The sequence below is a fragment of the Calidris pugnax genome, unplaced genomic scaffold (assembly GCF_001431845.1).
Source record: "Calidris pugnax isolate Ruff unplaced genomic scaffold, ASM143184v1 scaffold5, whole genome shotgun sequence".
Classification (NCBI taxonomy): Eukaryota; Metazoa; Chordata; class Aves; order Charadriiformes; family Scolopacidae; genus Calidris; species Calidris pugnax.
In genome coordinates this window covers 3,276,364-3,290,423 of record NW_015090814.1, presented here as the reverse complement: position 1 = coordinate 3,290,423, position 14,060 = coordinate 3,276,364, and the positions used below count along the sequence as shown (strand labels likewise).

General features: G+C 37.7%; 1 protein-coding gene across 1 annotated transcript in view; it reads left to right on the top strand.

Moving 5' to 3' along the window:
• ARFGEF1 (ADP ribosylation factor guanine nucleotide exchange factor 1) overlaps window positions 1-14,060 on the top strand; it is an 84,237-nt gene that overhangs the window by 12,213 nt on the left and 57,964 nt on the right. Inside the window, exons 4-9 of the mRNA XM_014939599.1 lie at window positions 844-1,023; window positions 2,976-3,249; window positions 3,783-3,896; window positions 4,545-4,717; window positions 5,840-5,973; window positions 9,394-9,628. Coding sequence (XP_014795085.1) covers window positions 844-1,023; window positions 2,976-3,249; window positions 3,783-3,896; window positions 4,545-4,717; window positions 5,840-5,973; window positions 9,394-9,628 — 1,110 coding nt within the window. The remainder of the gene's footprint in view (window positions 1-843; window positions 1,024-2,975; window positions 3,250-3,782; window positions 3,897-4,544; window positions 4,718-5,839; window positions 5,974-9,393; window positions 9,629-14,060) is intronic.

The window sequence follows — 14,060 nt, the reverse complement described above, 5'->3', positions numbered from 1 at the left end:
CAAAGTCTTTAATGCGTAAAATTCCCTGTTTTCTTCTACTGGAGTGCAATGATTAGTGTAAACATGTTTGTTCTACTGTGGACCAAGCTCTTTTCCTTTCCTTCCACTTTCCAACATGCACCTCTGACAATGTCTATACACCCTGTCCTCAGCTTTCACCTGCTTCTATTTCTGCTCTTTAATCCATCCTGCCTCTGGCTCCCAGAAGGGATAATGTGTTCCTTGCTTCTGTGTTACCTGATCTTTTAGAGGCTTATTTGCCTCTTTTTGGTAAAAAAAAAAAAAAAAAAAAAAAAAAGAGAAGCAGATACTAGCTCAAATGGAAAGGAAGAAGTGAATCTCTACAGAGAGAGCAATGCTATATTCTAGCATCCACCCAAAGAGTGTGTAGTTGTCCCACTTAAAACTGCCTAATCTCATACTCAGTCTTTGTTCTTCTTTACATTTATTTGTAAAACAACTTTTGGGCCTTTTGGATTGCTTTCCAGATTTTAACAGGTAGTCTGTTGTTCATGTTTTCTGTCTAGAAAATTCTAGGATGACTTTTATTAAGTACGTGTCTGATAACTCCATTGGTTACTTGCTGTTATATGCTGTGAAACGTGTATTTTTTAGGCATGTTGATTAAAAATATTCTCAGTTTAATATAACTGGTATGTGTGTATGGTGTTCTGATATGGCTAGAAGAGTACATGGGAAAACTTAATTAAACTGCAGTTCAAGATAAGTACTGCGTTATACTTTAAATGTATGAATTTTGATATTTATTCATTTACAAACTATGTGACAATAGAAGTTTTGACTGGAAAATATACATCTATATGTGTGTTTGTTTTTGTTTAGGCTTTACTCACTGCAGTAACATCTCAACACATAGAAATCCACGAAGGAACAGTGCTACAAGCTGTAAGAACATGTTACAATATCTATCTAGCAAGCAAAAATCTCATCAATCAAACCACAGCCAAGGCCACTCTAACACAAATGCTGAATGTCATTTTTGCACGTATGGAAAATCAAGCCGTGAGTATCTCAGTATCTTTGTATAGAAAATAACTCTGAAAAGCAGATTGAGAGATTTGTTTTGTCATTATTATTAAAGCTTTTTGGCTTTCCTAACTTACTTTGGAAAAAAAAAAGAAACTGATATCTTATGTTATTCTTGTTCTGTTTTGCACTCTGAAATAAGTGTGAAATGTATTTTTGAGGGTGGCATATAGGATTTAAACTTCTCATACCAGTTCTCTGTAATGGATGAACTCAACTTCAGTTTCTGTTGTCAGGAGGTGCCAGGCTACCTGTGTATGAGCACATACAGAATACATCAATGTTTGTGAAATGCTCCAATGCTACTGTTATGATAAACACAGAATTTATGATGTTTACAAAGAATTAAATTACTAAAACAAAGCAAAAAAACCCCTGCCCAAACACAAAAAAAAGACCAAACCTTTACAGTCATGTAATCACTTACATTTTTTTAATATTCTAATGCAAAGTGGTGACTAACAGATACTTATATGTCACTGAAGTTGCTGTTGTGAGTTGTCAGGAGGGACCCCAGCGTATGCCCTGTGCCTTCTACTGCTGATAGTAAAGATAGGCAAAGTAATTGTCCTAATTGCTATTAAAAAAATACCACCAGAACTCAAACCCCAAACAAAGGAAGAAGCAGATGCCCACATTTGACATCTGGTTGAATTCCTGGCTACTTCTAGAAATAATTCTGCTGTATGATTACAAACTCTTAAGTTTTCTCTGAGAATATGTAGTACTTTCTTACTTTTCTCTTAGAAACAGCTGCATTGGGACATGGTGCCGTCACAGTCGATGATTTATGAGACATTATATTTATGATAACTCATGGCAAAAGTCATGCAGCACTTCAGTGCTTTGAGAAATCTGTGCAGTTACTGTCCTTTGAATCAACTTAATATAGAAGATTATTACTATTATTCTACAAAGAAAGTCTTTATTTTTTGCCAAACTATAAATCTTGTATTTATGCAAGTTGATAAGCAGTTCTGCTTGTTTTATGTCCTCAGGGCAGTTATTTTAATATGATGGCTAATAAATGCTAGAAGGAATTATTTGAGCTCTTAGGGGATCTGTAGCACCCCAAAAGATGCAACATAGGAAGAGTAAAGGGCTGAGATCCCAGTATCCAAAAGAAAAGTATAAAAAGTTCCAAAACTTTAGGTAAACACTAGGCTCTGCAGGGGTAGAAACATTGCCTCAAAGGACACCCTGCTTTGATTTCACTTTAATGCCTGTTGTCCCCATCCATTAGACAAGTTACAGGAATCCTTCCCTTTCTGGAGATTCCAGATCAAGGAACCACAAAACTAAAATAGTCTTTGTCTCACAGTTTTAGGTATGATGGTTCTTTCCTAAGGATCTGCCTTCTGTAGTGTTTTGGAAGTGCTACTCTTTTCAGTGTCAACTCCTGGTTTTGGGTTTTCCCCTGGATGTTTAGTCAGGTTCCTATTTTATTTTGGGGTTTTTTTTTCAGTCTTTCCCTTCCTACCACATGTTTGTAGGATAACAGAACACTTGTAAGTTCTCCAATATTTTTCTCTTTGTGAGAGCTTTCAAAAAGGGAAAAAAACCTGCCTTGATGTTTCTCCATGCAGTCCTTGTATATTGTCACATTTACTGGATGAACTTCCTTATAGACAACTCTTGGTCCATACTATGTGTAATTGAGTCATCCCCCTCTTCCACAAGGAAGCTACAGTGAAATGTAATGTGTGTAGTTGGGAAGCAGCCCTCTTGGAAAGGTTTATCCCGTGATACTTAAATTATTTACAATAATACAAAGGATGCATTTACTTAAACTTGCAGCTTTATGAAAGCACTGCGTAAGCAGAGACAATAGAGATTTCATGTGTGTAAAATGATGTATACAATATGTACACAGCTCATTGCTTTGTTTTGATAGTGAAATTCTCGTGCGATTGGAAATGTTTTTGCAGCTTCAGGAAGCCAAACAGATGGAAAAGGAGAGACACAGGCAGCAGCATCATCTACAGCAGTCTCCAGTAAGCCATCATGAGCCTGAGTCACCTCCATTGAGACATATTCCAACACAGGCTGATCAGCTCTCCAAAGAGCACGAGAGAGAGCTCGACCACAGCGCGAACGACGTGGACAAGAACCTTCAAGAAGACATAGAGGCAGAAAATGGATCTGATATTTCCAGTGCTGAAAATGAACAGACAGAAGCCGACCAAGCCACAGCAGCAGAAAGTAATCAGTGTGTATTTCTGTTTCATGGAGGGGAGGGAAAAGGTCTGTAAAAAGGAAGGCTTGAGGATTGTCATTTTTCCCCCTCTCTCACAAATCTGGAGTCAGGCATGTCTTTTCAAACAGTTTGACTAATACAAAATGCCTGTTGTCCTTGTTACCACTTGTTGAACTTTATCACACGTATCCTAGTCACTGTAGCAAGGATTCCTCTTTGCACCTATGTAATATTGTGAAAGTTTTTGAGAGAGAATACTGTCTCAAAATCGTTTTTCGGTGTTTAATGAATGTGAAAATACACAATTGATGTCTTTTTTTGGCATAGGCCTGTGGATTAATTAGCATTTACAGGTTAAACACTGGAATGCTTACGTTCTGCAAATACTAAAGCATCCAAGCACGGCACTTTTTTTAACTTACACTCTCCTATTAATGGATTTGTAATTGAATTTTTAAATATTAAATGCAAGTAAAGTAGCTCTTTAATTTCTGAGTTTCTCATTAATATTTGTTTGGGTCTGTTTTTCTTTTTAAAGGTCTTTCTAAAGCTGATGGAGGAGTGTACGATGGTGAAAGCAATGAGTGTGAAGAGAAGGCGCAAGAAATTGTTGAAAGTATCGTGCAGGAGATGGTGAACATAGTAGTTGGAGGTATTAATATCTGTCTAGCCAATAGTGACTGCAGTCTGAATCTTGGCATTAAGAATTATTTTAACACTTTTGAACATTTAACTAAAATAGGTCATTATTTAAATAACACTTCAACGCTGAAGAAAACATGTCTGATCTTAGCTGTGTATTATTTGACAATAAAATGGACAAGATTTTATGCATTAGTTTATCTAATTGGAGAGAATATACTAATTACATTGGAGAGAAGAGAAATATTTATTTTTAAATACAAAGTCTTACTCCTCTATTTCTGTTTAGTTTCCACATGACCTCATCACAAATTAGCAGGTGTCTGTAGGTGCAATGTAGCCCTACATTTTTCAGTTTGTTAGAAAGTCTATATCAAATCAGTGACTTCCCCCTCTTAGTACTTCTTGGAAACTTGGTAGAACAGTGAACCTAGAAATGTAAAATTATAAGTAATTTTTAATTGTAATTTTCATTAGTTGGAATTAAGAATATTTGGATTTTTTTATTTATATAATGCCGTGTAGATTCTGCCTTAAGCTCCTCCTTTTGATACTTTGCCTATGATTGTTCTAGTATTTAAATGTTAGATTTAAAAGCTCTCTTCAATATGCATTTTTATGTAACATTTGTTTGTAATCTTTACATCTTTTCTGATAGATGTGGAAGGGACTGCTGAAAGTACAGGTGGTGATGGCACAATTGTAACATTAGAGGATGGCAGTGACAGTGAAAACATTCAGGCAAATGGAATTCCAGGGACTCCAATTTCTGTTGCTTATACACCATCTTTACCTGATGACAGATTATCTGTCTCTTCCAACGATACTCAGGTACAGGCAGTTATAAAGTAGGAAATACTGAAAAAAGTAATATGTTTTAAGTGTTGCCCAACACTTGTGCAGAGGGTGTTTAATATAATTCCATAAAATATGTTACTTAGATGAATTTCAAGTATTAAGTCATGTTCTAAGCATTATTCTTTTTTAATGCACTATTTAAATTATTTTTTTGCATGTAAATTTTGAATGTGATGCCTTTTTTATCTTGGCATATTTTTATCTGGCCCATAGAGTACACTGTTCCAAGATTAGAGAACTCAGTTCCCCGTTTTTTAAGTGCTCCTGAGAAACTATAAACTGGCATTCAGTATATAGAGTGAAAAATATAGGCAATTATAGACATACTTGTATAGTATCAGTGCGCTCTTTTCAAATGATAAATAGAAATTTCAAGCCTATAGCATGATGTTCTGCAGTGATTTCAGATAAAAAGTTTCATGTCTGAGAGGATTTGATTTTCATTAACAAAAAGATGTGAAAATACACTCCTCCTGTTGTTATCAGGTATCAGCATGTGTGCACTATCAGCTGACAGAGGGTATCTGCTGTCGAAATGTACTAAGTAATTGGATTTGGAAAGAACAGATTTTAAGCTTAAAAAGCTATAGTCACATATGCCACACAAATAGAAGATTAATATTAAACGTGTTGCTTATATAAGGAACAACAATACAGAATTGCAAGAAGTTAGTCATAGGGGTGATGATTGTACCATAGAAATGTTACCAAATATCTCTTGCCACAGATATGTAACTATTTGCATTCTATTAAAATGTCAAGTTTTTTTTTTTAAACTAGTTACCTACTGAAAATGTCTGAAGGCGATTCACTGCAAATTACTTAACTTAAACTTGACTTACCTAATTTCATGACAATCCTTAATTAATTCTGACTTTTTAGTGAGAGGGCAATTATTTTTTTTTAGCGAGTTTGTCCATTTTAACTGGACTGCAGAATATTCTGTTTTGTTTTAGTTTATTCTTGAGACCGTAAGGCTATAGTGAATTGGTTATATTTGTATAATATGTTAACTTCTTGTTGCTAGGAGGTGGGGATTTCCCTACACACCCTGCTAATGCAAAATGGAATACTGAAATATGTTAACTTCTTTAGGAATCTGGAAATTCTTCAGGACCTACCCCTGGTGCTAAGTTTTCCCACATTTTACAAAAGGATGCCTTCCTTGTATTCAGGTCACTGTGTAAACTCTCCATGAAGCCCCTGTCAGATGGACCACCAGATCCAAAGTGAGTAGAATTAAGAGTTCTCATAATGAATCTTTTCTATTTGAAAATAAAAATATATAAATTATTTAAATATTTTTAAGAGTCCTCAGTTACTGACAAAATAATGGTATGGTAAAAAGAACTTAGAAACTTTGAAAAGGTACTTTTATGATTTTGTGCATCTTGTTTATGTTAAATGAAATCAACTGCCTTCTACCTGTGTAGAAGTTTCCAAGGTCTTCGGTTATTTTTGGTCTCAGCTAATGTTGCTCTGCTTTTAAGTAACACCTCGGTTATAACCCTTGCTGTTTATGCCCCAAAATTTCTTACATCTCTTGCATATTGGATATCCAGTACCCAGCTCTACCTCATCTTAATACAAGCTCCTGACTTTGAGCTGACATTGGTTAGGATAAATTCAAGATACGGTGTTCCATTCTTTTGCTCATGTTGTACACTTTTGACAGCCTCCTTAAGCAAAACACAGATATTTTGAAAACAAAGGTTTTATTTGGCTGTTTTGGAAATCCTGTCTTGTGACTGAAGATACCATCTTTTCAATTTGACTTAGAGAATTGTTTGTTGTAAAACAACAACAAAAAAATATATTCTTCTCTATAGCTGGGTTCCGGTATTAGTTAGTTGTGAGTGTTGGCAAAGAACTTTGCTTTTCTCATCTTGGGTAGAATTCATACACATCTTATTTTGCATATTAGGAACAGTCGGTAATAATTTTCTAAGCTGGATGCTTTTTTGTTCTTAAGATATTAAAACTCTAGTATGATTTCTGATGATGGTCAAAGGTCCAGTATTCTTCGAAATAAAATCAGCTTCGCTGTTCCAAGGTCTAACCTTTAAAGCAGGTAACTTTAAGACAGTTTAATCGCTGATAATTTGAAAAATTACAGAATTAAATTATTTTTAATTAAATTTTAATTTACTCACTGATATGTGTCACGGTTTTAATAAGTTGAGAAAAAAAATGTAATAGAAACTAACCTTTAAAGCAGGTAACTTTAAGACAGTTTAATCGCTGATAATTTGAAAAATTACAGAATTAAATTATTTTTAATTAAATTATTAAATTTTAATCACTGATATGTGTCATGGTTTTAATAAGTTGAGAAAAAAATGTAATAGAAGGGGTTTTGAAGTGTCGGTCTAGAACCATTTTCAAATTGATACTTAGTGATGTGCTATGGAAAGTCAGGATATTCCAGAATGAAAACAGAAGCACAAGGTTTTTCCTCACTATTTTTGAGAATTTGTGTTGCAGGAAATGCCATGAAAAAAATCCTGTGGGTTTAGTCAGTTCTGTGAGACTGAGACTGGCCATTTATCGAAGGCTTTAATGGGTTTATAAGGGTTTTGAAGTGTCGGTCTAGAACCATTTTCAAATTGATATTTAGTGATGCGCTGTGGAAAGTCAGGATATTCCAGAATGAAAACAGAAGCACAAGGTTTTTCCTCACTATTTTTGAGAATTTGTGTTGCAGGAAATGCCATGAAAAAAATCCTGTGGGTTTAGTCAGTTCTGTGAGACTGAGACTGGCCATTTATCGAAGGCTTTAATGGGTTTATTCCCTCTGGGAGACCAGCAATAGCTACTGAGACACTTGGAGAATCTCACATATGGAGTCCTTGACGTTGGTATTGGAGCTGATTAAGCTCTTTATATGGAAACAAATTGGAGGAAACGGCATTTAGGGCACCAAGAATTAGCTGCAAAGGCATTTGAAGACATCCTGTGTTTGGAGAAGTGCCTGGAATTTATCGGTGGTTCTGAGGCATCGATGGCTTTGTGAACTATTATAAACATGCTGTAATTGGAAGAGGAGGCGTGGGGTATCTACAGCATTTTTAAAAAAGTCTTATCTGCCTCTTTATGTGAAATTAGCTATGAAGTCTTTAATGAAAATAGTTCTAAATTTTAGACTGGACACAGAGCTTTAAGCCTGAGATCAAAGTTACGCTTCCTGGGAACCTGCTTAATGTCTTTATCTCCTTTTTCCCTGGAATAAAATAAGATGGGGGAGAAATGTCTTGCGTGTTCATTTTTTACAATCCTTTTTCCCTGGAATAAAATAAGATGGGGAGAAACGTTTTGCATGTTCATTTATTACATTTTAATCCTTAAACTTGTTTTAAATTAAGTGGACTTTACACATCATAGAGAACGGGCAAGGCCAGCAGGTTAGGACTTCAGTTACGAGCTGACACTTGCTGGGAGTAGGCAATATTTAATATTTTATTTATGATTGAACTTCTCTTCATATTTAAACCCTTACGTTTCCTAGCGCAGTATAGTCTGGGTGTGTGGTGTCTGCGCACTTGATAGAAAATGATGCAAAAATCAAGCTTTTTGCATCCAAAGTGATTGTTGGGTTTCCTACAGCTCTGCAGCGTCTGGGCTGTGCTGTATGAAAAGTTTCCTGTCATTGTTCCTTACATTTCATAACTGGCCTGTCAGTGGGTGGTGGCTCAACAAAAACTCTGGAATGGCTTCTTGGGAAAGCCATTTGTGTCTATACGTGCTTTTCAGGAGAGATGCAGGCTTTTCTGAGGTGATCACAGGTGGGAAGGAGCATCAGGAGTCTGAGGAGAAAATGCTTTCACCCAGAACACTCTTTAAATTGCACTATATTTTCATAGATGCAGATTTCCTTTACACCTTTTTTTTGTTTGTTTGTGTGTGTGTGGTTTGGGGTTTGTTTTTTTTTGACTGTAGTGTTGTTTGGATTTTTTTAAAAAACATAAATAATAGCACTGTTCCAACATGAATTGTAACTTCACTCTATAAGAAGCATGATGAGAATGCTACAGTTTCCTGACTTTGCTATCACCCTGCTTAAAATAGGCATGTTACGTGTTTTAGCCGCTCTTGGAGTGGGATGGGGCCAGTGACTGATAAACAATATAAAATACTGTATTTGAGAAAAGAGATTTCAGCACAGGGAGGAAGTAGATGAGGCAGTACAGCTGTTGTCTTTGTGGTCCTTCAGCTTTCTTTCCGTGCTGGTGGAAGCAGAGGGAGGAATTTCCACCTTTTGGTAGTCAGGGTTCTGGAGATGGGCTGGATATTTTGGATGGCGTCTTCCAAAAATCCATTAAAAGGAAAGAATGTTCCCTTTATCCTCTGGCCAAGACGGGCAGCACTGCTTGCTGTTGTTGATGTTCTGCAGAAGAGAGAATGGCTCAATAATAATGGGAAGAAACAGTAAGTGGAAAAGGTTATTCTTGCCCACCTTCTTGGCTGAAGAGTTGTTTATTCAACAGTAAAGATCAGCATCTTTTTTATGACTCTTTCTAGACCAGGTTGTGTCAAATTTGAGTTTATCTCATGAGCATTCCACATACAAAGCCCTTGTGGTATGTGTTGACTTTTCAAGAGGATGTTTTATGACTCACACTGAGCTGATGTTCTGCATTCTTTTATTCCAGATCTCATGAACTGCGATCAAAGATTCTTTCATTGCAGTTGCTTCTGTCCATTCTGCAAAATGCAGGACCCGTCTTCAGGACAAATGAGATGTTTATTAATGCTATTAAGCAGTACCTTTGTGTTGCACTGTCAAAAAATGGAGTCTCATCAGTTCCAGAAGTTTTCGAACTTTCACTTTCCATATTTCTTACTCTTCTGTCAAACTTTAAGACTCATCTAAAGATGCAGATTGAGGTATGTTATATGAATTTCTAATTTAAGGGGGAGGGGAGGGAGGGAGAATGTTAAGTAACATTTTTTTAGATTTGTGTGTAGCTTAAATTAGTTTTCCTTTCTGAATCTCAGTGTTTGTGTAAGTCTTGCCAGATCTTCCCATGCTTAGAAGCTCTTTTTCACCCGCTGGTAATGGACTTGCTTGTAATCATGCCCTTGAAACTCCCTTCAAATAAAAGAGCAGCATTTCCTTTGGAATACTTAGAGATTAAATAAGATTTTCTCTCCACCATCAGAAATCATGCCCTTGAAACTCCCTTCAAATAAAAGAGCAGCATTTCCTTTGGAATACTTAGAGATTAGATAAGATTTTCTCTCTACCATCAGTAGTGTGACACTTGTGGTAGCGTCGTTTGGTGAAGTGGAAGGTGATGGGAAAACTTTTGTGGGGCTGTTTAAAAAAATTTCCATCATATTTTAACTAGAATGTGAAATGGCGTCGTTTGGTGAAGTGGAAGGTGATGGGACAACTTTTGTGGGGCTGTTACAAAAATTTCCATCATATTTTAACTAGAACGTGAAATTAAGTACCTAATAAAGAAGTAGGCTATTTCATCACTTAATAATAGACATTAACATCAACTAAGAAATTTCTCAGTGCAAAACATGCTTTGATTTACTCTATGATCAAGGTGAATTTTTACAATGGTAACTTATGCCCGTATTCACTACTGTTACTCTATGATTATTTAAAAGCAGAAGTTTTGGTTGTGGCATGGTGTTATTGCAGAATGGTGCTGAAATTCAGAAGTGAGTGGGTTTCTGGATAAGCTCGGTGAACCGGTGTTCAATAATGTGATGAGGAATTTTAGTTGTGCACTACATAGTACCAATTAAGAAATGGTGCTGAAATTCAGAAGTGAGTGGGTTTATGGGTAAGCTCAGTGAACCAGTGTTCAATAATGTGATGAGGAATTTTAGCTGTGCACTACATAGTACCAATTAAGAAACTGAATACGCTTACAAAAAGACTATGTAATATATGCGTTTGCAAAGGAATTTTAGAATGAAAATTAATGACTTGAAATGCATTGTGGATTCTCTTTGAGATCACTTGACAGATTTCTTTCTCTAGGGAAATAAATCCCAGCTATTTGATTATGGCCTATCAGGGCCTGCATCAATATATGTCCTGAATAAGATAATCTCATTTCTTCAGTTCTCAAAAGGCATAGGCACAGTTTAACTCCTTGGGCCAAACGTCCCTGCTGTTCATTTTGGTGATTTTATCTTTTGGGAGTTGATGTGAATACCAAAGCCTAGAGATTGCCCCGTGAGCGTGGATGTTCAGTGTGGGACAGGATGCTGAGAAATGGTGATAATGTGGCTGTTACAAGGACCTTGAATTCAAGAATTTCTTCATGTCTGGATGTCGTTGTATAAGTTAAGATGTTGTGGCACCTTTGGAGAAAGAAGCTCATTTTGCAGTACTGTGTCAGAAGAGTATTGTGCTCTAATCGTTTATCAAGTTATTTTGATGCCTTTTTGAGGAAGAAGCAATAGGATTTTAAACTGAAAGAGGGGAGATTTAGAATAGATACTAGAAAGAAATTCTTTGCTGTGAGGGTGGTGAGACCCTGGAAGAGGTTGCCCAGAGAAGCTGTGGCTGCCCCATCCCTGGAGGGGTTCAAGGCCAGGCTGGATGGGGTTTGGAGCAACCTGGTCTGGTGGGAGGTGTCCCTGCCCAGGGCAGGGGGTTGGAACTGGATGATCTTGAAGGTCCCTTCCAACCCGAATCATCCCATGATTCTAGATCTTTAAGGTCCCTTCCAACCTGAACCGTCCTATGATTCTTTGATTCCCAGTATTTCCTTGAGCATAGCTTGGGTAGAAACACAGGTTTGGTGATTGATTGAATGTGCCTTGAAAATACGATGCATTTTTTGAGACTTTCAAGGCAAACTGTGTGCTCCACAGGACTGTAACGCGGTGTTCAGAACGTCAGGCTGACTGGGCCGAGCACAGCCGGCTTCCCACAACGTGTTGGACTCACTGTGTGTTCCCAGAGCTCACAAGTCAGCGTGTAGGTGGTAAATGCATAGCAATCCGGCTTCCCTGACAGAAATTTGATGAGCTTCCATCGCTGCCATCCTTTCCCCAAATTCCAAACAGAAAATGAAGACGTAGCAGAGGAAAATCGGATATAGGATGTCCTATGCCATTGCAGCAGCTTCTGGAATATGCTAAATTAGGACCATCGGCACATAGCAGGGCTGTATTCCCTCCTCACAAATATGAAAGCCAAAAGCTTGATGCTGCCAAAGTATCCCTCCCTTACAAACTACAAGGGACAGCAGTTTCTAGAAACTTATTCTTTTTCCTGGTTGTGAGCTCAGAATTCCTCTTCTTTCAGCTGCTGATCCTAAAGGTTATTCAGAAGATGTGGGTAGACAAGTAGATAACTTCATACTCAGTTTGTGTCTTGGAGCTGTAAGGAGAGCCATATGCTCTGATTTATAATATGCAAAATCTTTATATTTTGGGATTGAGGCTGCGTTCTTCATCTGTGTAAGAAATTTTTGGCCTATTTTAAAATAATAGTTTCAGATTCTGCTGAGAGTGACCCTCCCTTGCTCCTTTGACTTAAACAGTCAGCAGACACTGCCTCTTGACAGTTAAAATAGTTTGAGTCGTACCTTAATTGTGTTGTAACTGTATTTCTAAATGGGTGGGTCAATGAATATATTTGCTGCAAATCAAGTCCTAGATGCCAGGAGATTTGGGGTGTCATTTACCTGTACTTACCATTTTCACCCTTGGATAATCTTAAAGCTCTTCTATTCAGTTGACCAAACTAAATGATTAGCTCTTTTCTGGTTTCCTTTTCTGATGCGCAAGAAATAAAGTCCCAACTTTGTGACATGAGTTGCAATAAGTAACATGTTGACAGATAATATTTTTCAAATCTGAAATGTAAATAGTACTGGGTTTGAGAAGCTGTTCATTCCAAGATATGCTTGTCCAAAGTTGACATCAGAAGCAAGAAGTCACCTCTGTCTTGGAAGCATAGAGATCTAAAGTGTCTTCATAGTATGCAGACCTTCCAGCTAATTTCTCTCCTAACTTCGATTTGGGTTTAATTTTTATACTTAAAACTTCTTTCTCTGTTCCATCAGTGACTTCTTTTTTTAAATTCTCTGTCAGTAAAAAAAAAAAAAAAAAAAATTTCCTGATTCCAGAGGGTATATAACATCACTTTCTTTTAGTAAAAAAATCAGAAAACAGCAAATATGTAACTAAGGATTGCTCATAGCATGACCTTTATTAAAATTGTATGCCTTCCTCTGTTTGGATTACATAAAGTTGTGGCTCAAATCAGTCTAGTACTCTTGAGTATATTTAAGCACTTGAAAGTCTTTGATCTGTTACGTGTTGAACTCTGTGTTTCGTAGGGGTGCTTTCCTTATTAAGCCTAGTAACTGGGATTGTGCTGTGCCTCTTTTTCTCTAAAGAGGCCAATACAATGTTAGTGCATTTTGCTTGAGGAAATAGCTTACCATCAAAGTTGCTTACAAATCAATGCTGCTGTTTTTCCCTTAACAGGGAACTTCGAGTGAAATTAGTCTTACGCTACCTTTACCTGGATAATAACATAAAAAACTCTGTAAAAAAATGTGTGGTATAAGGGAATATCTAATACTCAAAACAATGGTAGTGATATTTTATTATTTGTGTGCTGCTCTCAGAGGAGGTTGATGGCTTGAGACACCAGCAGAGTTCTAGAAAAAAACGCTCTGGTGAAACCCAACCTGGAGCACTGCGTCCAGCTCTGGAGTCCTGGGCACAGAAGGACATGGACCTGTTGGAAGGGGTCCAGAGGAGGCCACAAAGATGCTCCGAGGGCTGGAGCACCTCTGCTGTGAGGACAGGCTGAGAGAGGTGGGGTTGTTCAGCCTGGAGAAGAGAAGGCTCCAGGGAGACCTTACAGCCCCTTCCAGTCCCTAAAGGGGCTCCAGGAGAGATGGGGAGGGACCATCTCTCTCTCTCCCCCAGGGAGGGGAGCCATAGGACAAGGGGGAACAGCTTTAAACTGAAAGAGGGGAGATTTAGATGAGATCTCGGGAAGAAACTCGTTAGTGTGAGGGTGGTGAGACTCTGGAAGAGGTTGCCCAGAGAAGCTGTGGCTGCCCCATCCCTGGAGGGGTTCAAGGCCAGGCTGGATGGGGCTTGGAGCAACCTGGTCTGGTGGGAGGTGTCCCTGCCCAGGGCAGGGGGTTGGAACTGGATGATCTTGAAGGTCCCTTCCAACCCAAACCATGCCATGGTTTTATGATATGTTGGTGGATTTTGATAGCCACAGCTGGCTCTGAAGAGGTGAGCTCTCAGACATGCTTGACAGTGATATGATGCTGTGTAGGATGATGCGACACAGCAGTTCACATTTTGAGTTCAT